The sequence below is a fragment of the Mauremys mutica genome, chromosome 26, assembly GCF_020497125.1.
Source record: "Mauremys mutica isolate MM-2020 ecotype Southern chromosome 26, ASM2049712v1, whole genome shotgun sequence".
In the NCBI taxonomy this organism is placed as follows: Eukaryota; Metazoa; Chordata; order Testudines; family Geoemydidae; genus Mauremys; species Mauremys mutica.
Genome location: NC_059097.1, coordinates 12,539,581 through 12,566,065, shown reverse-complemented (window position 1 = coordinate 12,566,065; position 26,485 = coordinate 12,539,581). Strand labels below are relative to the sequence as shown.

Sequence of the window (26,485 nt, the reverse complement as noted above, 5' to 3'; positions counted from 1 at the left end):
ATCAATACGATGCTCCCAGCTGTGTGGCAAGAGGGACCCACTCCCATGACTCGTGGGACAATGGAGTTGATAGAAAGGACAGTCAGGTCTGCGCTGTGACCAGACAAACGCAAACGGCCCCTCGCCTGGACCAACTGCGGGATAAACGGAGAGTTCGAGCCGCCGTCACGGTTCCCACGTGGGAATGAGCAAAGCCATTACTAAGGTTCAGCTTTGGGCGTGGGTGTTTTTAGCACGTCACAAACAGGATCCGAGCAATAAACAAAAATTCACGGAAGCCCGTGACCCGTCCTTGTCTTTCACTAAGAATACCCCGGCGGTGGGGAACCACAAATGGAGCCCTGCCGGGGGTGGGGGGGGTGGCTGTTAGCTGCAGTTCTTCCTCTGGCTTTATGGGCTTACCACTGGCACCGGGATGGGGACGGTTCCTGCTCTGGCCCAGGAAAGCTTATGCTCAAATAAATTTGTTAGTCTCTGAGGTGCCACAAGGCCTCCTGTTCTTTTAGCATTTGGAGGGTGTCTCTGCCGTGTGGATTCTCTGATGCGTAGAAAGTTGTGAGCTCTGAGTGAAGCTTTTCCCGCACTCGCGGCATTCATAGGGCCTCTCCCCCGTGTGGATCCTCCGATGTGCGATGAGGTTTGAGCTCTGAGTGAAGGTTTTCCCGCACTCGCGGCATCCGTAGGGTTTCTCCCCCGTGTGGATCCTCTGATGCGTGATAAGAGCCGAGTTGTCGGTGAAGCTTTTCCCGCACTCACAGCATTCATAGGGCTTTTCCTTTGTGTGGATCCTCCGATGCGCGATGAGGTTTGAGCTCCGCGTGAAGCTTTTCCCGCACTCGACGCATCCGTAGGGCTTCTCGGCTGCGTGGATTCTCTGGTGCGCGATGAGGTTTGAGTTCTGAGTGAAGCTTTTCCCGCACTCGCCGCACTCGTAGGGCCTCTCTCCCGTGTGGATCCTCTGATGCGTAGTCAGATCTGAGCTGCGAGTGAAGCTTTTCCCGCACTCGCAGCATACGTAGGGTCTCTCTCCCGTGTGGATTCGCTGGTGCTGAAGGAAGGCTGAGCTGTCACTGAAGTTTGTCCCACACTGGCAGCATTCATAGGGTCTCTCTCCTGTGTGGACTCTATGGTGCGTAATGAGCGCTGAGCAGACAGCGAAGCTTTTCCCGCACTCGCAGCACCGATAGGGCTTCTCCCCGGTGTGGATTCTCTGGTGCGTAATGAGTGCCGAGCTGGCCGTGAAGCGTTTCCCGCACTCGCAGCACCGATAGGGCTTCTCCCCGGTGTGGATTCTCTGGTGCGTGGTAAGTTCTGAGCTGTGGGTGAATCTTTTCCCGCACTCGCCGCATCGGTAGGGTTTCTCCCCCGTGTGGAGTCTCTGGTGGACAAGAAGGTTTGAGTTGTGAGTGAAGCTTTTCCTGCACTCGCCGCACTCGTAGGGTTTCTCCCCCGTGTGGATCCTCTGATGTCTAATGAGGTTTGAGTTCTGCGTGAAGGTTTTCCCGCACTTGCTGCATTCATAAGGTTTCTCACCCGTGTGGATTCTCTGGTGTTTAATAAGGGCTGAGCAGCAACTAAAGGCTTTCCCGCACTCACTGCATGTATTTTTTCTCTTTCCTCTGGGGATTTCCTGCTGGGCTGTGGTTTCCTTGAGGTCCTTCTGAGTTCCCCAACAGTAAATTAATTTACCCACTTTCTCCCCTGGCTGGTTTCCCTGCTCTCTCTCTGGTCTGTGCTGAATCTCGCAGGAGTTTCCCTGCTCGTGAATCGTGGACACATTCCCTTCCAATCTTTGCGATAATGCTCTGAGTTTATCCACTCGCTCAGCCTCTTCCTGCTGAGGCGTCTGCTCCTTCGTCTCGCGTGGCATCGCGTCACCTGCCGGGACAGAGAGAGAAACCTCAAACGGGGATGGAATAGGGAAGAGCAAACCAAAAAATGTGCTGGCGAGAGGTCAAATAAAAATCAGGAACTGAACTCCCCCAAACGGGAGAGATTAATTCAGCCTTCACATCCCATCCAAATTCTCAGCGGGAAGGGAGCAAGCTAATGCCGGGTGTCAGCTACAATCTGTAGGAAGCCATGAGCTCTCTCTGCACTGAGGCCACCACATCTGCTGAACGAAGAGAGCTCCAAGGTCATTGTAGGGGATCCCAGATGTTTATTTCAGCCACTGACAGATTCTGAGGTGGTTTAATGCGTCTTTGTCTGTGCAGGGAGCTCTCAGGATCTCTCTTTCCTCTGAACCCAAGATTCCACCACCTCCCCAGGGAACCCATTCCCGTGCCGACAATCATTCCTGACACGTCTGCAGTGTTTGCACGTGTCCTGCATCCATGCACCACGCAATGATATCGACCAACATTATCTCATTAGCTTTCTACCGATATCCTCGGCTAGGGACACGCTACAGTTGATGTCAATTATGTTGCTCGGGGGGTTGAATAAGCCGCCCCCCCTGGGTGAGGTAAGTTACAGCACCCTAAGCCCCGGTGTGGACAGGGCTATGTCAGTGGGAGAACTTCCATCAGATACAACCAACCCCCTGGCCCTCTTGCACTGGGATGCTGTGACAGTCATGGATGTCACCAAGAAAGCGCATGTCTGTGCTGGGGAACGGGTGGTCTTGGGGCTGAGGGAAACAGAAAGAATCAAAACCAGTGAGACGGGAAGACGTGTGCGTACGGCGGAGGGGTAGGCCGGGGATAAGACGTTTCTTTTCTTTAGGCGAGACCCGACCCCCAACTTTACCTGAGCAAAGAGAAGATGTGTGACATTGTGCTGTTCCCGCAGTGTTGTGTAGCAGGGCAGAGGGCTGGTGTGTGTGTCACTGGCATGTGGGGTGATGCTGAAACAGGGCAGCGTAATGGTTACACTGTAGGGGTGACGGGAATCCTTACCCAGCGAGGTCACAGTCTCATAGTTCTCCTGCATGACATCCCAGTAGAGGGCTCTCTGAGCGGGGTCCAGCAGAGCCCCCTCTTCCCTGGTGAAATGCACAGCCACCTCCTCGAAGGTCACCGGCCCCTGAAAGAGCAAGAGCCCAACACTCAGTACCTGCTGCCCCACTCACAGCCCCACTATTTGTGGCAGAGAGGAGCCAATCAAATGGAAGCTCTGGGTGGATCGCAGTCAACAGAGTCCCACCCCGACCCCGCTCAGCGTATCCAGCAAATACCAGGGTGAGGGGACGAAGAGAGAGCCCCTTGTCTCTCCCAGCAGATCCATCACACCCCTACTAGCCACCGACTGATACAGGAGATGGAGCCCCTAGCAGGGTCCAGGGAGAGCTCCCTGGTAGGAAGCCCAATAGCCTCCTCCTTGTGAGGAGCGGGATATGAAGGGAGGGGAATCTCCCCTATGTCTGACTGGTGGGTGCCCCCTTCATATCTCACAGCAGCCGCTGGCTAGTGAGCTCAGGCTCCAGCCCTGGGAGTCTGGTCAGTTTTCCTAGTCTCAGGTATGTGGGCTATTTTCTTTTTTCACAAACTGGAGCATTTCCACCTCCGAACCTCCTGGGTCTGTTCCTAGAACCTAACCCATATATTAAACAACTCCCAGCAGGTTTGCCACACTCTGTCCTCCTCCCTTTCCCCACGCTGTGCATTTCCTGCCCCGCTCCAACCTCCAGACCAGCCTGTGCAAACCTTCCCACCTCCGGTGTATTTGCTGTCCCTCTCCTCCAGCAGGAACCCACCAGCAACCCCCCGATAATCTCTACCTGAACTGGCTCCTCGGCAGCCACTTCTCTACCCTGTCCCATGGGAGGCCGGGATCAGCTGGAGCGAAACGTGGACGTCATTCTGCAGCCTGGCAGGGCGAGAAGGGCAGTTGTGGAGGTTTCAGAACAGGCTTCAGTTCATTTCACATCAGAATTCCCCCAGACCCTTTCCCTGCACACAGACACCCTAGATCCTGCCATTCCTGGGGGCTTTGCTCCCCCAGGGCTGGATTTTCTCCTGGCAATTGCTACTGGGAGGAGAAATGAGGAGGGGCTGTTTGTGCAGCGTCACTTTCATGCCAGTCCCCAGCACTTTCCCCACAGAACCGGAAGCTCGTACAGTTTTCCAGAGGGGAGAGAAGCAGAAATCTGTTGGTGGTTTCACCTCTCAGTGTCTGAGAAGTGGACAGAAAGTTACCACCCGCCTCCGCCGGCCACTCACACAGGCAGAGGGAGCCCTGGGGGGTGCTGCTTTAACAGGGGAATGGAGGGCCAAAATAGTGAAGACACGTCCGTGGCCTGTCACTAGCAAATAATGGCCACCGTGGATCCACCCCAGAGGTGGCTGCATCTTAGCACTGCGGGAAGCAACCCCTCAGAGAAACCATTTGTCATGGGGTTTGGGATATTTCTGGACCCACACTGCACTCAGAGTGACCTCCTCATCCCATGCCAGCTGGAGAAAAGAGTCCAGCCAACTCTCCCGCTACCAGCCGGGACCCACTGATCCCCAAACAGGGGGAGGCCTCTGGCTTGGACGGGTATTAAAGATGTGGCTGGTCCCTCTCATTGGCAAAGCTTTTAACAGGGCGAAATGAGTAATAGACACCTAGAGAGACGTGGGGCAAAGGTTTAGGGAATTTTATATCAAAATTTGCAGAGAAAACGTGTCACAGACTCCGTATTTGATCACGTGAGTGAAAAACAACCAAGATCAGAGGGGGTTTTATGCTGCTATAAAATAACGAGAGGGAAAAGGGGGATGGTTGGACTGGATTTTATGTGACTGTCCAACACACAAACGGAAAGCGACGGTTCCCCCCAGTGCCACCATTCCCACGGGCCGCAGGGAGCCCTTGGGGGGGCCAGTTTTAAGGGGGCCGGGGAGGAGGAGCTGGAAGGTCCCTGGATGAGGGAAGGGGCAGCAGGGGGGGGATGGGCAGAGGCTGGGGGCGGCTGTTGGCCGTTCGGGGGATTGTGTAACAGGGTCTGGGCCGTCCCCATGGGGGACACGTGCTCCCCCCTTCCCCACCCTGGCAGAGACCGGCCCCCCCCATCCCCACCCCAGAGGCAGCCGGGTCTCAGGGCTCCCCTCAAACTGACCCCTTTGGGGGGGACGACTCAGGGCGACAATTTCCCCCCCCCGGGCCCAGGACAAATCGCTGCAGATACAATGGGTGGGGACCCCCCCCAAATCAGGATTACAGCAAGAACAGGGGGGAACCGGGGGAGACCAGAGAGCTGATGGTCGGAGGGGAACCGGGGTGCGAGGCAAGTGGGACAAGCAGGGACAGGATCCAATTATCCCCCCCCCCTTCCCCCGGGGAATTTCCAACCTGCCCCACGGCCCCTCCCCTCCTGACCCCCCCCCAGCAAAGGGGGGACCCCCCACCCCGGGCTCTGTCCCCACCTGGATGCCAGCTGCGGGCTTTGTTCTCCCGGCTCCTGCCTCCTTCCGCCCGGCACCCCCCGCTCCCGGCTGCTCCAGCCCCTTCCTGTGCCTGCAAACCCCCCTCCCCGCCGCTCAGAGCCGGGCCGGGCCGCGATCGCTGGAGCCGGGGGGAGCCGGGACCGAGACACCTCCCAGCTCCTCCCTGGGAGCTGCCGCCCACAGGCAGGGGAGGGACCGGGCTGTTTGCAAGTCCTGGGCTGGGGCTGGGAGCCAGGACTCCTGGGTTCTCTCCCCGGCTCTTGGGGGGGAGTGGGGGCTGGTGGTTAGAGCAGGGGGGCTGGGAGCCAGGACTCCTGGGTTCTCTCCCCGGCTCTTGGGGGGGAGTGGGGGCTGGTGGGTTAGAGCAGGGGGGGCCGGGAGCCAGGACTCCTGGGTTCTCTCCCCGGCTCTTGGGGGGGAGTGGGGGCTGGTGGGTCAGAGCAGGTGGGGCTGGGAGCCAGGACTCCTGGGTTCTCTCCCCGGCTCTTGGGGGGGAGTGGGGGCTGGTGGTTAAAGCAGGGGGGGCCGGGAGCCAGGACTCCTGGGTTCTCTCCCTGGCTCTGGGAGGGGAGTGGGGGCTGGTGGTTAGAGCGGGGGGGGGGGGGGCTGGGAGCCAGGACTCCTGGATTCTCCCCCTGGCTCTGGGAGGGGAGTGGGGGCTGGTGGTTAGAGCAGGGGGTGCTGGGAGCCAGGACTCCTGGGTTCTCTCCCTGGCTGGCATTGTCTCTCTCATCCCCTTTAATCTTGCTAAGAAATCTGGAGCAGGGTGCCCTGCGGAGGGGAGGCTAGGAGGACCCATCGCCCCCTGCTCCCGTTCGGAGTGGGGAGGAGATCTGCCCTGTGCCTGCTGCAAGGACAGGAAAGGAACAGGACGGACCTAGAGGCCACCCCGGGCATCAAGCCAGGCCAGGCCTCAGCTGACTCCTGGGATCTCTCCTTGGCTCTGGGGTGGGAGTGGGGTCTAGTGGTTAGAGCAGGGGCTGGGGGACTGGGAGCCAGGATGCTTGGGTTCTAATCCTTGGTGTCTCACTTTGGGGGATGTTTGCCCCCTGTGCCTCAGTTTCCCCTGAGTAACCTGACGCTGCTCACTGCTTCTCATGGGGTTGTGGGGAAAGCTGGGAAGCCGGGGGGGGGGGATCCTCCCATCTCCCCCACCTCCCCCACTGTGGTTCTTCCCGATCCCTGTTGCGGTGAGGTGGCTGCCACAAGCTGGATGGCCCTGATCCGGCTGGAGGCCAGCGTGTGCTCGCGGGGTCCCGTGGCAGGGAGTTCCCCAGGCTCGCGGCACCACAGGTCCAGATCGGCCCCACCAGTCCCGAGTCCCCGTCCTCGCCCCTGTGCGGGCGCAGAGACCCTCCTGCCTGACAGCAGAGGCCCAGAGGCCCCAATGGCCAGGGGGACGGGTGACCGGCTATGGCCAGGGGATGCCGGGAGTCCGGCACCAGCTGATTAGTGAGGAGGAGTGTGGCCGGAAGCAGCCCCTACTCATGGACCCCCCCAGACCTCCTCCCCTGATACCTCCCTATCCAGAGACCCCCTGGGACCCTCACTCATGGACCCCTGCCAGCCTGCCCCCCCCAGGACCCTCACCATCCCATGTGCCTGGTAACCTCCCACCAGACCTTCACTGCCTGTCCGGGACCTCCGAAGGGACAGTCCCTCACTGCCTGCCTGAGGCCCCGCTCCTGCCCCCCAGCGGGACCCCGCACCCCCCCTGCCTAGGATCCCCTGACCCAGCCCCAGGGACCACCACCCCCCACCTCCAGACTCTGGGCGTGGCAGGGACCCTGCAGCCAGTGGGGGAAAAGCCCAGACAGACCCCCTGCCAGAGCATCCTCTAGCCCCCTGCCCCCAGCCACTGTAGAAACCCAGCGGCAAAAACAGGGGCCAGTGACATAACTTCGATCATTTTTTCACACCTTTACTACACTGAGCGGAATAATCTGCCTCTATTCGATTGGGGGGCTTGGTTCCCCGCAGTGCTCTCGGCACAGTCCCAATTCCCTAACCCTGGGAGGAGATTAGGATAGCGGGAACGGGCCACTCCACGGTTCGCCCTGGGGCTACAGAGCGGATCCATGTGGCCTGCACCCCACACTGCCGAGGACGGGGAAACTCCCCACGTTCCTGCCAATCTGACTTGGGGGAAAATTTGCCCGACCTATGGTGATGGATTAGACCCTGAGCACGGAGCAGCCAGTCACGCCTCGCAGCTACCGTAAATATTTCTACGGCCAGAGTCACCGCTTGGCTGACCCGTGCGAGACAAGTTCAGCGCTCCGTGCCACCATCCTTCCTAATTTAACGGCTCATTTCCTGGGTGGCACCATGCCAGCATGTTAGCTCCACTGCCCTGCCCTGAGTGACAAAGCCAGTTCTTCCCTCAAAGAAGGAAATCGGGGTCGGTGCTGGGGCCGGTTTTGTTCCACATCATTAACGATCTGGAGGATGGCGTGGGCTGCACCCTCCGCAAGTTTGCAGATGACACTAAACTGGGAGGAGTGGTAGATACGCTGGAGGGTAGGGATAGGATACAGAGGGACCTAGACAAATTAGAGGATTAGGCCAAAAGAAACCTGATGAGGTTCAACAAGGACAAGTGCAGAGTCCTGCACTTAGGACGGAAGAATCCCATTCACTGTTACAGACTAGGGACCGAATGGCTGGGCAGCAGTTCTGCAGAAAAGGACCTAGGGGTTACGGTGGACGAAAAGCTGAATATGAGTCAACAGTGTGCCCTTGTTGCCAAGAAGGCTAACGGCATTTTGAGTTGTATAAGTAGGGGCATTGCCAGCAGATCAAGGGATGTGATCATTCCCCTCTATTCAGCACTGGTGAGGCCTCATCTGGAGTACTGTGTCCAGTTTTGGGCCCCACACTACAAGAAGGATGTGGATAAATTGGAGAGAGTCCAGCGGAGGGCAACAAAAATGATTAGGGGGCTGGAGCACATGACTTATGAGGAGAGGCTGAGGGAACTGGGATTGTTTAGTCTGCAGAAGAGAAGACTGAGGGGGGATTTGATAGCTGCTTTCAACTACCTGAAAGGGGGTTCCACAGAGGATGGATCTAGACTGTTCTCAGTGGTGGCAGATGACAGAACAAGGAGCAATGGTCTCAAGTTGCAGTGGGGCAGGTCTAGGTTGGATATTAGGAAACACTATTTCCCTAGGAGGGTGGTGAAGCACTGGAATGGGTTCCCTAGGGAGGTGGTGGAATCTCCTTCCTTAGAGGTTTTTAAGGTCAGGCTTGACAAAGCCCTGGCTGGGATGATTTAGTTGAGGATTGGTCCTGCTTTGAGCAGGGGGTTGGACTAGATACCTCCTGAGGTCCCTTCCAACCCCGAACTTCTATGAGTCTATGAGCTTTCGTGGGTGAATACCCGCTTGCATCTGAAGAAGTGGGTATTCACCCACGAAAGCTCATGCTGCAAAACGTCTGTTAGTCTATAAGGTGCCACAGGATTCTTTGTTGCTTTTACAGATCCAGACTAACACGGCTACCCCTCTGATACTATGAGTCTATGAATTCAGGAAGAGGGCTGTGATGGTTTGAAAAAAAATCTTGTTTAGAAGTAAAATGAATTTATATAAAACAAATGGAAGAAAGGGGAATCTGATAGTAATTAATATATATCAGAAGCCAGGAATTGTAGAAAATTGATAAGGGAAGCCAAGGGGCACAAGGAGAACTCTATGGACAGGAGAGTTAAGAACAATAAGAAGGATTTAAAAAAAAATCAGGAACAGAATCTAGACAATAGTTTTGGTCCATTAGTAGCTGGAAATGGTAGACCTATTAATAATAATGCAGAAAACGCAGAAATGTTCAATAATTTTCTGTTTTGTATTTGGGAGAGAAAAGCAGATGCTGTAGGCTCATGGGGTGGTGATGGTAACACTCTTTCCATTCCATCTGTAGGCTGTTAACCAGACGCTACTAACGTTAGACATTTTAAGATCAGCAGGTTCAGATAACTTACACCCAAGGGTTTTTAAATGGCTGGCTGCGGAGCTCACTGGGCCATTACTGTTGACTTTCGATCAGTCTTGGCACACTGGGAAAGTTTCGGAAGACTGGAAGAAAGCGAATGTGCCAATTTCTAAAAGGGTAAATGACTGGGTTCTAGGCCTCTCAGCCTGACATCGATCCTGGGCAAGATAATGGAGCGGCTGATATGGGAGTCAATAAAGAACTAAAGGAGGTCAACGTAATTAATGCCAATCCACGTGGGTTTGTAGAACATAGATCCTGTCAATCTAGCTTGGTGTATTTTTTGAGGAGATGACAAGTTTACTTGATAAGGGGGATATGATTGATCGCTCTTTATAAATCTATCAGAGGGATAAATATCAGGGAGGGAGAGGAATTATTTACGCTCAGCGCCAATGTGGACACAAGAACAAATGGATATAAACTGGACACTAGGAAGTTTAGACTTGAAATTAGACGAAGGTTTCTAACCATTAGAGGAGTGAAGTTCTGGAACAGCCTTCCAAGGGGAGCAGTGGGGGCAAAAGACACATCTGGCTTCAAGACTAAGCTTGATAAGTTTATGGAGGGGATGGTATGATGGGATAGACTCATTTTGGCATTTAATTGATCTTGACTATTAGCGGTAAATATGCCCAATGGCCTGTGATGGGATGTTAGGTGGGGTAGGATCTGAGTTGCTGCAGAGAATTCTTTCCTGGGTGCTGGCGGGTGAGTCTTACCCACATGCTCAGGGTTTAGCCGATCGCCATATTTGGGGTCAGGAAGGAATTTTCCTCCAGGGCAGATTGGCAGAGGCCCTGGAGGTTTTTCACCTTCCTCTGCAGCATGGGGCATGGGTCACTGGCTGGAGGATTCTCTGCACCTTGAGGTCTTTAAACCACGATTTGAGGACTTCAGTAACCCAGACATAGGTTAGGGGTTTGATACAGGAGTGGGTGGGCGAGATTCTGTGGCCTGCGTTGTGCAGAGGGTCAGACTAGGTGGTCCCTTCTGACCGTAAAGTCTGTGAGCATTGACGTAATAGACTTCTGTAAAGTGTGTGACTTGGTAGCACACATTTTGAGTGCAAAATGAGCGATCTGCAATGAAAATGGCCTGCATGAAAGGGATTAAACCCTGGCTAAAGGAACGGTCTGAAAATGGATCTGTAAATGGGGTGTTTCCCGTGGGGTCCTGCAGGGATCGGGTCTTGGCCCAATGCTATTTGATATTTTTATCAATGACCTGGAAGAAAACAAAAAGAAAGTTTGTGGATGACACAAAGATGGCGGGAGTGGAGAGGAGGGTCACTGCCATCTGGATTGCTGGAGAAACTGGGTGCAAGCAGACAATATGCACATTCATACCTCTAAATGTAACTTGGAACAAGGAATGTCAGCGATACTTACAGGATGGGGGGTGCAGGGGGGCTCTCTCCTGGGAAGCAGTGACTCTGAAAAAGATCTGGGGCCCAAATTCAGGAAGGCCGTGTGTACGCAGGAGGGGAGTCAGAGACGGGCCGGGACGAAAGGATTCAAAAACCTACCTTAGAGTGAGAGACTTCAGGAATTCAACCTATTTAGCTTACCCAAGAAAAGGTTACGGCACCTACGTCAGGAGTGGGCAATAATTTTCATAGCGGGGCCACTCCACGAATTTTGGTGTCGTCGTCACAGGCCGCACATTGCTACTGTATTAATGGAGGGGGTGCAGGGTCTGGGAGGGAGTTTGGGGGCAGGAGGGGGCTCCGGGCACGGGAATTGGGGTGCAGGAGGGGGTGCAGGCTCTGGGAGGGAGTTTGGGTGGAGGAGGGGGCTCCGGGCAGGGGATTGGGGTGCAGGAGGGGTGCAGGGTCTGGGAGGGAGTTTGGGGGCAGGAGGGGGCGCCGGGCAGGGAATTGGGGTGCAGGAGGGGGTGCAGGCTCTGGGAGGGAGTTTGGGGGCAGGAGGGGACGCCGGGCAGGGAATTGGGGTGCAGGAGGGGGTGCAGGGTCTGGGAGGGAGTTTGGGGGCAGGAGGGAGCTCTGGCTGGTGCAGAGTGTTGGGGTGCAGGAGATGGTGAGGGGTGTGGACTCTGGGAGGGAGTTTGGGGGCAGGAGGGGGCGCCGGGCAGGGGATTGAAGTGCAGGAGGGGGTGCAGGGTCTGGGAGGGAGTTGGGCGCAGGAGGGGGCGCCGGGCAGGGGATTGGGGTGCAGGAGGGGGTGCGGGCTCTGGGAGGGAGTTTGGGGGCAGGAGGGGGTTCTGACCTGGGTCAGGGGGTGGGGATGCAAGGTTCAGGCTCTGGCCGGCAGGTGCTTACCACAGGCGCCTTCTGGCCAGTGGGAGCTGTGAGGACGGTGCTGGGGGTGGAGGCAGCAGGCGGAGCCACCCCCCCCACACACACTCCAGGGGTGCACAGAGATGTGCCAGCAGCAGCCAGCTGCTTCCAGGAGCGGCGTGGGGCCACGGCAGGCAGGCAGCCTGGACTCAGAGATCACAAGGGGGCCGAGGAGGCCGGACAGAAACGTTCGTCATGGCAGGCCGGACCGAAACGTTAGATGGGCCGGATCCGGCCCACGGGCCGTATTTAGCCCACCCCTGAGCTACGTGGAGAACAGATATTGAACACTGGGCTTTTCAGCCTAGCAGACAAATGGCTGGACGTTGAAGCCTTCCGAGTGGAAATAAGGTGCAAATTGTTTAAAGTGAGATTATTTAACCAGTGGAACAATTTCCCGACAGGATCACGGTCAATGCTCCGTCCCGGCCATTTGGCTATCAAGACTGGACGCGTTTCTGCCCTAGGAATGATTTGGGGGTCAGACTAGCAGATTACAAAGGTCCTGTGATGGCAGCAGGATTTGGAGGCGCAAAAAGCGGTGCCTCAAAATTTTGTTTACCCTATTGCTGGAAAACGAATGAATAAAGAAAAGAGAAACATCGATGAACTCGCATTTTAACTTGTCGTTCCCTCTCGTACATTACAGCCGTAGCCTACGCCACCCCTGCGTTGCGGGCACAAGCGTGCTGCTTCCCTACGGTACAAAGTGGCAGTGGCGTCAGTTTTCTCGTCGCGCGCAGCCATTATCCGCTCTGACAATGCTAAGTTTACTAGTTTTCGGAGGTTGTCAACTGAGACTAACTCTTTTTGTTGAGTTGTTTCCGATCTAAGCAATCTGGCAATTGCTGCTGCGTCGTTTTGCTAATACTTTGTGCCAAGTGCGTGTGGATGTCACGTATTCGAGGGTATGTGTTTATCATGTGCGAATATGCGTGCGTAGGTTGAAATTTGTCCTACTGATATTGTCCGTTGTTGTTGTACGACGGAGTATCCACCATTCCAATTTTATAAATTTTATGAATAACAATAATTGGCTATTCTGAAGGTAGAATCAAATGTAGATTTTGATAGGAAAGAATGAAGGAAGTATACGTGGTGTATTATTTTCATTAAATATGTCGACTAAATAATGAAATGAATACATTGTCAAGCCGATCGTGCATTAATTGGAATGAACAATGCCACGTTATGCCGCATTCATTTTTGAAAGTTTATAACGAGCGATGCTCCGGGTGTTCAATCCTTGAGGGGGCCACTTAGGGATCTGGGGCAAAAATCAGTACTCGGTCCTGCTAGTGAAGACAGGGGGCTGGACTTGATGACCTTTCAAGGTCCATTCTAGGAGACAGGATATCTCCATTTTTTGTGTGTGTGTTTTCCTTCAACAATGAAACGTTTCCCTTTCTGGTGCCCCTAAAACGCCGCCGGCTGAAGGGAGGACGTTCCGGTGACAGCGGTAGGACGCAGCAGTCCGGGGAAGACGCAGGAAGAGCTGGGGGAGGAAAGGCCAGAGCTGCTGGGTGGAGGGTCCCTGGTCTGGAACCGGGCCTGATGGGTGATTGGGGGCGTCCCTTCATGTCCCTGGGGGAGTGACATGCCAGAGACAGCCCTGCCAGAAGCTGATCTGGAGGCAGACTTTGAAGGTACCCGGAAAGGGGGGGGGATTTAATGTGATTTGGCTGGAGGACAGTAATTGTGGGAAGGGGCATCGGACGAGTTGGTGAGCGGATTCTCCACAAAAACCAGTAGGAGAACACTTCAGTCTCTCTGGTCACTCAGAAGCAGCAAAGAATCCTGTGGCACCTTATAGACTAACAGACGTTTTGCAGCATGAGCTTTCGTGGGTGAATACCCACTTCTTCAGATGCACTCAGTTACACACCTCAAAGTGGCCATTCTTCAGCCAAAAAAACCTTCAAAACCAGTCTCCAACGTGAAGCTGCAGAACTGGAATTAATTTGCAAACTGGACACCATCCGATTCGGCCTGAATAAAGACTGGGGCGTGGTGGGGTCATTACGAAACCTGAACTGAATTTCCCCGATACTAATTTCTCCCTCCTGTTACTCCCACCTTCTTGTCAATTTAACCGGCCGTTCTCTAACCGCTTCAAAAGTTATTTCTCCTCCCTTGGTATCCTGCTGTTGATTGATTGATCTCGTTAGAATCACGGCAGGGGGTTGGAAGGGGACCTCAGGAGGACATCCGGGCCAACCCCCTGCTCAAAGGCGAGGCCGACCTCACACTTGGTAAAGCAACCCCCAGCCTTTCACGTATTCGTGTCTGCTCCTGTATCTTTTACTTCATGCAGCCGACGAAGTGGGTCCTAGCCCACGAACGCTTATGCCCAAAGAAATGGGTTAGTTTTTAAGGCGTAGGGTGACCAGATGTCCCGATTTTATAGGGACAGTCCCGATATTTGGGGCTTTGTCTTATATAGGCACCTATTAGCCCCCCACCCCCTGTCCCGATTTTTCGCACTTGCTGTCTGGTCACCCTATTAAGGTGCCACAAGGACGCCGCGGGTTTTTTTGCTGATCCAGACTAACGGCGAGCAGTGAAACTTGCCTCGGGGAGGTGCTGCCCTGGGGTGAGGAGAGCCGGCCTCCGTCACAGGTCCCTGCTGGCCTTGGTATCAATAGATTTCCCCCTCCCTGAAACAGAGGAAGGAGGTTAGCTCCTCTCCAGTCGTGGGGGGCTCCCCCGGCTAGAGAGAGGCGGTAAAACCCCTCCCACGGACCTGCAAGCTCATCTGCCAGCTGTTTCCCCATTCTGGGGTGTGGATTCCTTCCCCACACCCCCAGACTGATCCTGTCCAGCCCAGCCCCCCAATCCCTGGCCCCCAGGAGGCAAATCCTCCTAGCCCACCCCTGGCCCAGCTAAGGTGGGGGAGGGGGTGTCAATGCTCCAGGGGGGCAATTTGGGGGTGCCCCTGTAGGGGTGGGGAGACACCCAGTACAGCTATGGTGGGGGAGGGGGGCAGGTCTCGGGGGGGGGTTGGGGGTGCCCCTGTGGGGGTGGGGAGACACCCAGTACAGCTATGGTGGGGGAGGGGGGCAGGTCTCGGGGGGGGTTGGGGTGCCCCTGTGGGGGTGGGGAGACACCCAGTACAGCTATGGTGGGGGAGGGGGGCAGGTCTCGGGGGGGGTTGGGGGTGCCGCTGTGGGGGTGGGGAGACACCCAGTACAGCTATGGTGGGGGAGGGGGGCAGGTCTCGGGGGGGGGATTTGGGGGCGCCCCTGTGGGGGTGGGGAGACACCCAGTACAGCTATGGTGGGGGGGCAGGTCTCGGGGGGGTTTGGGGGTGCCCCTGTGGGGGTGGGGAGACACCCAGTACAGCTGTGGTGGGGGAGGGGGGCAGGTCTCTGGGGGGGTTGGGGGTGCCCCTGTGGGGGTGGGGAGACACCCAGTACAGCTATGGTGGGGGAGGGGGGCAGGTCTCGGGGGGGTTTGGGGGTGGCCCTGTGGGGGTGGGGAGACACCCAGTACAGCTATGGTGGGGGGGCAGGTCTCGGGGGGGTTTGGGGGTGCCCCTGTGGGGGTGGGGAGACACCCAGTACAGCTATGGTGGGGGAGGGGGGCAGGTCTCGGGGGGGGTTGGGGGTGCCCCTGTGGGGGTGGGGAGACACCCAGTACAGCTATGGTGGGGGACGGGGGGGTCAGGTCTCGGGGGGGGATTTGGGGGCGCCCCTGTGGGGGTGGGGGGACACCCAGTACAGCTATGGTGGGGGAGGGGGGCAGGTCTCGGGGGGGGTTGGGGGTGCCCCTGTGGGGGTGGGGGGACACCCAGTACAGCTATGGTGGGGGAGGGGGGCAGGTCTCGGGGGGGGTTGGGGGCACCCCTGTGGCGGTGGGGAGACCCCAGCTACGGCGAGCGAGAGGGGTCAGTTCTCGGCGGTAACGGAGCAAAGGGCGCAGGCGGGGGAGGTGGGGAGTCCCCGGCTGGGGGCGGGGCTGTGGAGCGCGTGACGGCCCGTTGCCTGGCGCAGGGGGAAAGGGAGGGGGCGGTGCCCCTGGTCCCATCTAGTCTCCGAGGCGGGAGGTCGCCGGCAGCAGCCCGGAAGTGACGCGGGGCTCCCTGCTGGGGGGGTTTCCTTAGGGCGGTTGGAGCAGAGGCGCGAGCCGTGACGTAGCGCTCCCTCTCCCCCCCCTCTCCCGCGCGAGGTCGGGGGATGATTTCCGTTAGGGCGGTTGGAGCAGCGGCGCGCGCCGCGAACGTTGGACCTGGCGCGTCATCCTGCCCCGCCGAGACTCGCAGCTCCCCCCCTCCCCCTCCCCCGTCACTTGCGGGGCTGTTGCCAGGGGCTCGTGGGGCAGTCGGGGAGGTGGCTGCAGGGGGGAAGCAGCGTGTGGGGGGTGGGGTGGTTGTGCGTGGCTGTGGGGGGAGGTGAAGGGTGGTTGTGGGCTGTGGGGGGAACAGGATGGCTGTGGGGGGGAGCAGGGTAGGGGGAAGTGGGATGGCTGTGGGGGAGCGGGGTGGCAGAGGGGGGGGGGAGCGGGGTGGCAGAGGGTGGCTGTGGGGGGGGGGGAGCAGGTGGGCTGTGAGGGTGGGGGGAGAAGGGTGGCTGTGGGGACAGCATGGGGTTGGGGAGGGGGGTTGATACCCCACTGGCAGGGGGTGGCTGTGGAGGGGGGAGCAGGGTGGTTGTGGGGGGAGGTGGAGGATAGGGGGAACCAGGGTGGGGGGAGCAGGTTGGCGTAGGGGGGAAGCGGGGTGGCAGTGGGGGGAGGTGGAGGGTGGGGGGAAGCAGGGTGGCTGTGGGGCGTGGGGGGAGCAGGGTGGCTGTGGAGGTGGAGGGTAGCGGGGAGCAGGGTGCGGGTAAGGGCGAAGCAGGGTGGCAGGGGTGGCTGTGGGGGGAGGTGGAGGGTGGGGGAAGCAGGCTGGCTGTGGGGTGTGTGGGGGAGCAGGGTGGCTGTGGGGGTGGAGGATTGGGAGAGCAGGGTGGGGTAGGGGGAAGAGGGGTGGCTGTGGGGGGAAGCAGGGGGTGGGGGAGCAGGGTGGCTGTGAGGGTGGAGGGTAGGGGAAGCAGGTTGGGGTAGGGGGGAAGTGGGGTGGCTGTGGGGGGGAAGTAGGGTGGCAGGGGGTGGCTGTGGGGGGAAGCGGGGTGGCTGTGGGGGGGGGTGGGGGGAAGCAGGGTGGGGGTGGAGGGTAGGGGGGAGCAGGGTGCGGGTAAGGGGGAAGCAGGGTGGCAGGGGTGGCTGTGGGGGGAGGTGGAGGGTGGGGGGAAGCAGGGTGGCTGTGGGGTGTGGGGGAGCAGGGTGGCTGTGGGGGTGGAGGGTAGGGGGAAGCAGGATGTGGGGAGCAAGGTGGGGGTAAGGGGGAAGCAGGGTGGCAGGGGTGGCTGGGGGGAGGTGGAGGGTGGGGGAAGCAGGCTGGCTGTAAGGGGTGGAAGGCGGGGAAGTAGGTGGGGGGAGAAAGGTGGCTGTGGGGGAAGCAGGGGGCTGGGGAGGGGGGTTGATACCCGCTGTCGTTCCTCCAGGCATTAACGCCGAGCACGGCACGGCCTCCATCCCAGCGACTGGAGCAGCGGTTCCCAAATGTTAACAGCCCGCGAACCCCTGTCACCAGCACCTCAAGTCTTGCCAACTCCTCCCGAAAACGCCCCTTTCCTGGGATTTTCTGCTTTACCTGAGGACGAAGGACAAACACAGGGAGCTTGGAGAGAGAAACTTTGTTTTTAAGACCTGCTTATTGCACACTCCTATTATTCATAATGACAGTATGAATTTTATTCCAGTATGAAAATGGCGACACTCTGCCAAGATCTCGCTTTCGGAGCTTGTATCACTGAATCAGCCTGTTACCAGACCAGGCTCCTGTGTTCATCAGGGAGTATCAGCCGTGAAACAGCAGGAAGGGATTTAAGACGCCTACTCAGTGTTCCCCCTACTCGAGCATTCGGGGCTTGAGCAGGCCGGGCAAACAACGCGCCTCACAACGAAGCTTAGACTTGTTCGTCATCAGCATTTTCAAAACAAGACTCGCTGCCTGTTTCATTTTAAAAACAGCCAGAAATATCCACCTCCTTTTCCGTTTCCTATAAGGAGTCGTGAAGTTTAAATCTCCTCAGTGTGCTAGAGATGCTGGCTTTGAGCTGCTTTGCGAAATGTTACAGGGGGTTCTCGGGGAGGGGGGGGTCCCTAATGACGGACAGAGCTGCCCCTGGGGACACGGGGCCAGCAGCCTCCCAGAACCCCTGAGAGGAGGGGATCGGTGGCGGCATTGGGCGGGGGGATCGGGCCTCTGTTGGGGGTAACCCCTGGTATCCCCCCAAATGCAGGGGGACAGCGGAACTGAATTTCAGGGGGGTGCTAGTCAGGCTGGGTGTGGGGATATGGTCTGGGGACCCTCCCAGCTCCCCCCCCCCCAGGTGTGTGTGGGGCAATGCAGGCACCCTGGATTTGAGGGTGATGTTGAGGGATTAGGCTGGTGGCAGCGGGGCTGTATCAGTGGGTCCGTGTCAGGTGACTGGTGATGGGGTGACCCCCCCGGTGCAGTGAGACAGTGCCTGAAAGCTGGAGTTGGGGGGTGCAAGGGGATGAGGCTGGGGCGGAGAGCCGTGGGGTATTTCTGCCTGTTGGCGTGATCAGAGACGGCTGCAGTTCCTCTCCGGTAACGGAGGTGTCTGAGTTCCAGTGACAACGAGGACCCACAGGGGCATGGTTGTTCCCCAGATCGCGGAGGACACCAGGGCTGCCCTGCACCTTTCACCGCCCGGGAGGCTGCCCCTGGGTGTGTTTGTCCTGTCCGAACTGGGCCGGGGGGTTGCTCCTGTTCCCATAGGATCCATGCATGTGGCACAGCTGCCCAGCACCTCCAGAGGCTCACAGGGGTCCCAGGTCCAGCACAGAGCCTGGACAGCAGGGGGCTGGGGCAGCGGTGGGATGTCATGGCTCGTGTACGGGGCCTGTGAGTGGGCAGAGAAGAGAGAAACGTCCCACACTCCCCCCCCCCAGATATACAGGGAGAATCTGGGATCAGTATTACAGGGTGAACGTGAAGCGGTGACCTGCGTGAGCTTGGCCATAACAAGGGGGAGAGGGATAGCTCAGTGCTTTGAGCATTGGCCTGCTAAACCCAGGGTTGTGAGTTCAGTCCTTGAGGGGGCCAGTTAGGGCACTGGAGTTAAAAAATAAAAATCTGTCTGGGGCTTTATCCTGCTTTGAGCAGGGGGTTGGACTAGATGATCTCCTGAGGTCCCTTCTAACCCTGAGATTCTATGATAAGTCAGGGACTTTTCTGGCCTTTTTCTGTCTTAACATCGGGGTAGGCACTGACCAGCCCACTCGATGCGTATTTTCCAATGGCTCAAAGCTGTTCCTTCTCGCTGGCCAAGAAGGGTGGCCGACAGGATGGAGAAGACAGTCTTGAGGGTCCTTCCATTCTCTGAGCTGTGAAGAATGAAAGCATTTCCACCAGGGTTTCCCATTCAGGATTTCTCTCCGACATTCACCGGGGCTGGCCCGATTCACGACAGAGCAGCGGCCGTCCCAGGCGTGTGTAAAGAGCTGCTTAGCGGCGACAGACACAGTGTTGGTTTTAGTAGGGATGGCTTCCACCCTGGATCTTTCTAAAACAGTCAGTGGATTTATACACGATTGAGAAACTTTGGCAGCTAGAAACAACCACGTTTCTCAGCACCGACACTGTTGCTTGCTACGGGCAATGATTCATCCTGAGCTAACTCAATCAACCCACTTCCAGACCCTTCAGTTGCAGCCACACGGCTCGCACAAGCTAGGCCGAGGGTTTATTCCCGCAGGAGCACTTTTAGGCAACAACTCATTTTCTCCAGAAATTTTGTCCTTTCCCTTTTTAGCTAGGGGTTGCCTGGCAGAAACATCTTCCTGAGCATCTTTCTGGGTTTCGGTTGAGTCCAGAACGACTTCTGAGACAACTGACGTATCCTCAGTCAGCATAAACTGAGAGGTGCTGTACCTCCTGCCTGCTCCGCAGACAGAACCCGAGACATTTTCTCCCCCAACAGTGAAACTGCTTTTCTGACTAGACAAACAGTTTGCACTTCCCTCCCCCTGGTCACAGACACATGGCTGTTCACAGCCAAACACTGGGAGATTGGAATGGCTTTTTTAACAGGCAAATTGCCACTCCCAAGAGACAGACCAGGGGAGACGGTTTCTCCCTCATACTCGCCGAGCTGAACCCGTTTAGTGGTGGGTCTCCCTTCGGAGATCCTGTCCACTGGCAATTGGGCTAACATCCCTGCGTTCCCCACTGTAGCCCTCACAGTGGGTCTTGTCCATACATTGCACTGACGTCGTGATCTGCTAGGGAGCCCCGGGGAGAACCAGGCGCCCCTACTGATGGTCAGACTCCCAGAGCCTCCACTCAGAAGAGGGGGCAGGGATCTGGCTTTGACGGGGAGTGGGTTGTGGGGGAGCTCCCTGCATTAACTCTGGTCTCCGCCTGACCTGAGACAAAGCATTAATCAGGATGCTGAGGGGCTGGCCATCATCTTTTCCCATAGCCTCCCCTAAATTCACCAGCTCCTTCCAAATCCCGTTCCTAAGGGTCTCCTTGGGTCGGCGCTGCCCAGGGTCGGGGGAGTAGGGGAATTAGGGTTGGGAGGGCGCCTGGCAGAGTGAGGACCGTTATTTGTAGACGTGATGGCCTGCACGGGCTCTGAGGGGGTCTTTGTGCTGATTTGACTTTTTAAGACCCCAGTTTCTCGCAGCAGATCTCCTCCCCGTGGTCAATTTTGTCTGAGAATTTAGTCCTGCATAAATGCTCTGTACTAATTCGCGTCCCTGATAGTGGCAAGTGATGATCCCGTTCTCTTCTGTCTGGGGTAATGAAGCAGAGAGAGCCGCCAGCATTTTCTTTCCAATTAGGTAAGTTTCTGGGGCCTCTCCTGGTTTCTGCTCTTCCGTTACGTACAGTTTCTTGCGGGAAGACGCAGGCAGTGATCTTTTAAGAGTCCTCATCCATTCCCGGGGTCCAGTGGCAAGAGCCTATGCCTGCGTCTGGAGCATCTGCGTCCAGAGCATCTGCGTCACAAGGAGAGGCGCATAACAGCCAATTGGGTTAAGTCCATGCCGTCACCATTTGCCACCCGCGGGCCAGCCACGCGACGGCCAGGTCACGGTTCAGTGGCCCCTGTCTCTCAGCGATAGCCTTGGCTAGCAGCCCACCTTACTACGTCCGCGACCAGCTCTGTTGTGGGGAGATCGGCTCCTGCAATTACGTGTTTAACCTCCCTTGTGGAAACAGGAGCAACATTATGAATTCGTGGCCAATCGGGGTTGACTGGGTTTTGAGGGACAGCAGCAGGGGGTATCTTTATTTTCCCAGGGGCCTCCAGATGCCAATCCTCTCTCAACCTTACAGCTCCTACCACCCCCTTATGGGTGTAAGTTGGGGGGGAGGGATAGCTCAGTGGTTTGAGCATTGGCCTGCTAAACCCAGGGTTATGAGTTCAATCCTTGAGGGGGCCATTTAGGGATCTGGGGCAAAAATTGGTCCTGCTAGTGAAGGCAGGGGGCTAGACTTGATGACCTTTCAAGGTCCCTTCCAGCTCTAGGAGATTGGTATATCTCCAATTATTACTGGTTTGCTGCCTGCTCTTGCGTCTTCTAACAACATGTGAGTGTTAACTCTCCTATGCTGTTCTGCATTCCCACTTGCCCTGTCTCTCTCCTCTTGTGTATCTCTGGGTACAGTCACTGTGCTGAGCTTTTCTACGAGCAGTTCACACCCGTCTGTCTCGCATTTGTTCAACCGCTGTTGTAACTGCGCGTTCTCAAGCTCCAGTTCCTGCCCTCCCTTTACCATTTCAACCACGTCCGGCCACGCAGAAAATAATGCCCACACGGCAGCTGCTTTCTTTGCGCGACCACGTGGCTGAAAGGTCGTGCAATGTTGTTCAAAGCTCAGCCTAGCTTCGGTCAGGGGAGTGTCACCCTTAAAACACCCCCTCTCCCAGGGGCATTTCCCTTTCTTCATTACCCGTCTCGCTAACCTGGTGGTTTTCTCCTGGCTCAAGCGAGCAGCAAAAAGGTCCTTTTCAGCCACCTCCATTTTCTTATTTCACTAATGATCCCCACCAACCGTTCTTTCTAAAACCTTCATTTTTAAGGCACTACTCATAACTCCTTATTGCACAGTCCTGCAGGTATTCGAAGCACGGCTCTTAACAGAAGGTTACCAGATAGCCTAGGAGAGACGGAGACCTTGCTAAAGGAGCTTGGTCTGGAAAAGGAACAGAAAGCAGGGCTGTGCCTCAGTTTCCCTACTCCACAGCAAATACTCAACGGTTACCACATGATTAGGGTCACCTGCTGCCCGCATATCTCCACCAGTTTACCACCAGATGTGGCCGTTCTTTTGGGGTAGGCTCATTGATGAGGGTTGCTCTTCTGAGGGGTGTGTGTGCTGTAATTCTATTAATGTGCTGCTTATGTCACTTGTGTGTTCATACGGCACACTACTCCTTCCTTCTGCAGGTCCCCTCCCAATGGGGCTACCCTGCAGGAGCTCGGTTCCCCAGGGCACCCCCCGCCCCCCCCCGCAAGTCTGAGTGGTCTCAATAGGCTGGGTTGAGCAGCACTTGCAGCTGCCCTGCCTCCACGTGCCCTGAGTTTAACACGTCCCTATCCCACTTTCACGTTCCAGCTGTACTGGCAGTAACCCACTCGATGAGCAAACCCCACCGTATCTTTGGGCACTACAGAGGATTCAGGGGGCCTGGGGTCTTTGGCGGTGGGGCCTGGGGTGGAAGGACCCCCCCCGCCGCGGGTCTTCGGGGCACTTTGGCAGCGGGTCCCAGAACGGAAGGACCCCCTGCTGCCGAATTGCCACCGAAGACCCGGAACGGAAGAAGCTCCGGGGGCCCGGGCTCCGTGAGAATTTTTTGTGGCTCCCGGAGCGAGTGAAGGACCCTGCTCCAGGGGCCCCAAAAAACTCTCGTGGGGGCCCCTGCGGGGCCTGGGGCAAATTGTCCCTCTTGCCCCCCCCCCGGGCGGCCCTGGGGCACTACAGGGATCTTTAGCTTAGGTAAAAGCAGCGTTGCTGCAGAGTGACTGGGGGAAGCTTAAAAACACAAGAGTAAAATTCAGAGAGAGAGAGAAGCAACCAGCTGAACCATAAAAGTTATTTATTGAATAACAGTGATAACGACACAAGGAGCCTAAAGCAACATAACACGTTATTTAAAGGTTAATACCTACGGGAGAAAGGAAAACAGAGAGAGGGAGGGAGGGAGGGATCTCACCCACTCCATGAGGCTTGAGCTGGTCGGGGTTCCCAGGTGATGGTGGTAGCTCGGGGTCCTGAGGGCTGGAGGCAGGCAGAGCCCCCGGCACGACCAGTCAGGAGATGGAGTCCCAGTGGAACTGAAAATACAACGGTGCAAGGGAGACACTAGATTTGTTTATGGGTAAAGTGATGGCTCAAGGGTTTTCTTTCAGCCAGACAATAGGAGCTGATCACTCTTGGCTATGGGTGGTGGGTTTCTTCCAGGGAGCTCACAAGGCAACTAGGCCGCTTCAGTATTTTGGGCATCAGTTACAGATTCATTACTAGAATTGGGCTGATAATTGCTGAGCCGGGTGGGGGCAGGCGTCGGTTCCTTAGCATCCAGAGCAGGGATTCCCATGATGCAGTGCAGCCCTGCTTATTTCGGTCCCAGAGTTCAGTGCGGTTCCCATTCTTGATGCTAATTCCTGTCCCATCTTTCATGCAGATGAGGCTAGGGGAGGTGTCTCGGTTCTTCATTCTTTATGCTAACGGAGATGTTTTCATCTCGTCACCTTGTCAGGAGGGGTCGAGGTGCGTCTCCCACCGCCCTTCACTGTTCTCTGCAAGCCTTTTCTCTGATCGGTTTTGGTTCCAACAGAGACTGGTGGGGGTATGGAGGGGTGTCTTTCGTGAGTCAGACAGACTAAATACTGCGCCCTGGTTCCCCAAAAAAACAAAGCTGACTGGTATCATCAGGGTACCAATACAATGCTCCCAGTTGTGTGGCAAGAGGGACCCACTCCCATGACTCGTGGGTCAATGGAGTTGATAGAAAGGACAGTCAGGTCCGCGCCGTGACCGGACAAACCGCAAACGGCCCCTCGCCTGGACCAACTGCGGGATAAATGGAGAGTTCAAGCCGCCGTCACGGTTATCACGCGGGAATTAGCAAAACCATTACTAAGGTTCAGCTTTGGGCGTGGGTATTTTTAGATAAGTCACGAACAGGACACGGGCAATAAACAGAAATTCACGGAAGCCCGTGACCCGTCCTTGTCTTTCACTAAGAATACCCCGGCGGTGGGGAACCACAGATGGAGCCCCGCCGGGGGGGTGGCTGTTAGCTGCAGTTCTTGCTCTGGTCCTGTGGGTTGCTCCGGCCTTATGGGCTTACCACTGGCTCTGGGATGGGGACGGTTCCTGCTCTGGCCCCGCGCGGGGGGGGGGGGGCGGGCACTGCTTCAGCGTCGGGGGCAGGCAGCTGCTGCAACGGAGGTCCATGCCAGTCACAGAATCTATGACCTCTGCGACAGAATTGGATGCTTAATCATTACAAAAAAAAAGTGTTGATCTCTCTCGAGGTTTTTGTGGTGTTTAGCTCCCCTGCAGACTTTCTGATATGCTGCATCTCACAGGGCTGAGCGATCAGTCAAGCTTTCCCCACGCTCACGGCCTTCGGAGGGTGTCTCTGCCGTGTGCATTGTCTGATGTGTCGAAAGTTCTGAGCTCTGGGTGAAGCTTTTCCCACACTCACAACACTGATAGGGCCGCTCGCCTGTGTGGATTCTCTGATGGTAACGAAGGGCTGAGCTGCTACTATAGCTTTTCCCGCACTCATGGCATCTATAGGGCCTCTCCCCTGTGTGGATTCTCTGATGGTAACAAAGGGCTGAGCTGCTAATGTAGCTTTCCCCACACTCAAGGCATCTATAGGGCCTCTCCCCTGTGTGGATTCTCTGATGGTAATGAAGGGCTGAGCTGCCAAGGTAGCTTTTCCCGCACTCACGGCATCTATAGGGCCTCTCTCCTGTGTGGATTCTCTGATGGTGACGAAGGGCTGAGCTGCTAATGTAGCTTTTCCCGCACTCACGGCATCTATAGGGCCGCTCCCCTGTGTGCATTCTCTGATGTTCACAAAACTGTGAGCTGCTAGCGAAGCTCTTCCCACACTCCCGGCATTCGTAGGGCTTCTCTCCTGTGTGGGTTTTCTGATGTGTAGAAAGGGCTGAGCTGCTAGCGAAGCATTTCCCGCACTCACAGCATTCATAGGGCTTCTCTCCTGTGTGGGTTTTCTGATGTGTAGAAAGGGCTGAGCTGCTATAGAAGCTTTTCCCACACTCACGGCATTCATAGGGCCTCTCCCCTGTGTGGATTCTCCAATGTACGATGAGGGCTGAGCTGTGAGCGAAGCTTTTCCCGCACTCAAGGCATTCATACGGTTTCTCCCCTGTGTGGGTTCGCTGATGGTTAACAAGGCCTGATCGGTTAGTGAAGTCTTTCCCGCACTCAAAGCATCCGTAGGGCTTTTCCTTCGTGTGGATTAGCTGATGCGTAGGGAGGCTCGAGCGCTGAGTGAAGCCTCTCCCGCACTCACCACACTTGTAAGGTTTCTCCTCCGTGTGGATTCTCTGATGCTGAATGAAGTTTGAGCTGTGAGCGAAGGTTTTCCCGCACTCGCTGCATTTGTAGGGCCTGTCCCCTGTGTGGATTCTCTGGTGCGTAGTCAGGACTGAGCTCTGAGCGAAGGTTTTCCCGCATTCGTGGCAAACATGGATTCTCTGATGTTGAAGAAAGGCCGAGCTGCCACTGAAATTTGTCCCACACTCGCTGCATTCACAGGGTCTCTCTCTTGTGTGGATTCTCTGATGCATCGTCAGGTCTGAGCTCCGAGCGAAGGTTTTCCCACACTCACCGCATTCATAGGGTCTCTCACCCGTGTGGTTTCTGTGATGCACTGTAAGTTCTGAGCTCCGAACGAAGGTTTTCCCACACTCGCCGCATTCGTAGGGTTTCTCTCCCGTGTGGATTCTGTGATGCACTGTAAGTGCTGAGTTCTGAGTGAATCTTTGCCCGCACTCGCCGCATTCATAGGGTCTCTCACCCGTGTGGCTTCTGTGATGCGCTGTAAGTTCTGAGCTCTGAGTGAATCTTTTCCCGCACTCGCCGCATTCGTAGGGTTTCTCCCCCGTGTGGATCCTCCGATGAGTAGTGAGGTTTGAGTTCTGAGCGAAGGTTTTCCCACACTCGCTGCATTCATAAGGCTTCTCACCGGTGTGGATTCTCTGATGTCTAATAAGGGCTGAGCAGCAACTTAAGGTTTTCCCGCACTCACTGCATGTATTTTTTCTCTTTCCCCTGGGGATTTCCTGCTGGGCTGTAGTTTCCATGAGGTCCTTCTGAGTTCCCCAACAGTAAATTAAAGTACCCGATTTCTCCCCTGGCTGGTTTCCCTGCTCTCTCTCTGTTCTGTGCTGAATCTCGCAGGAGTTTCCCTGCTCATGAATTGTGGTCACATTCCCTGCTGATCTTTGCGATAATGCACCGTGTGATTCTACTTGCTCAGCATCTTCTTGATGAGAATTTTGCTCCTTAGTCTCACGTGGCATCGCGTCACCTGCCGTGATAGAGACAGAAACCTCAAAAAGGGATGGAAAAAGGAAGAGCAAACCAAAAAAATGTGCTGGAGAAAGATCAAATAAAAATCAGGAGGAGAACTCCCCCAAATGGGAGAGAGGAGGTGATTAATTCAGCCTTCACATCCCATCTAAATTCTCAGCGGGAAGGGAGCAAGCTAATGCCGGGTGTCAGCTACAATCTGTAGGAAGCCATGTGCTCTCTCTG

The 26,485-nt window shown here is 56.3% G+C and overlaps 1 protein-coding gene across 3 annotated transcripts; it reads right to left on the bottom strand.

The window, feature by feature from the left end:
• Positions 1-341: 341 nt before the first annotated feature.
• LOC123356660 (zinc finger protein 883-like) lies at positions 342-26,485 on the bottom strand. 3 transcript variants are annotated; one of them, XM_045000051.1, is made up of 2 exons: positions 24,311-26,485; positions 342-1,595 (listed from the first exon to the last, which is right to left on the bottom strand). In XM_045000051.1, exons 1-2 carry the CDS (start codon positions 26,248-26,250, stop codon positions 503-505), a joined length of 3,033 nt encoding a protein of 1,010 aa, XP_044855986.1. In that variant the 5' UTR covers positions 26,251-26,485; the 3' UTR covers positions 342-502. The 3 variants fall into 3 exon arrangements, with proteins under 3 accessions (XP_044855986.1, XP_044855985.1, XP_044855984.1); XM_045000050.1 differs by having other exon boundaries at positions 24,395-26,277; XM_045000049.1 differs by lacking the exon at positions 24,311-26,485 and adding an exon at positions 2,901-2,951 and having other exon boundaries at positions 342-1,878.

Bases quoted from the DNA above. Each gene is read 5' to 3' on its own strand.
- LOC123356660 (XM_045000051.1), bottom strand. From the start codon at position 26,250: ATGCCACGTGAGACTAAGGAGCAAAATTCTCATCAAGAAGATGCTGAG. The intron at 1,596-24,310 runs GCGTGGGGAAAG...AAATACATGCAG, and splicing joins ACACCCTCCGAAGGCCGTGA to TGAGTGCGGGAAAGCCTTTA.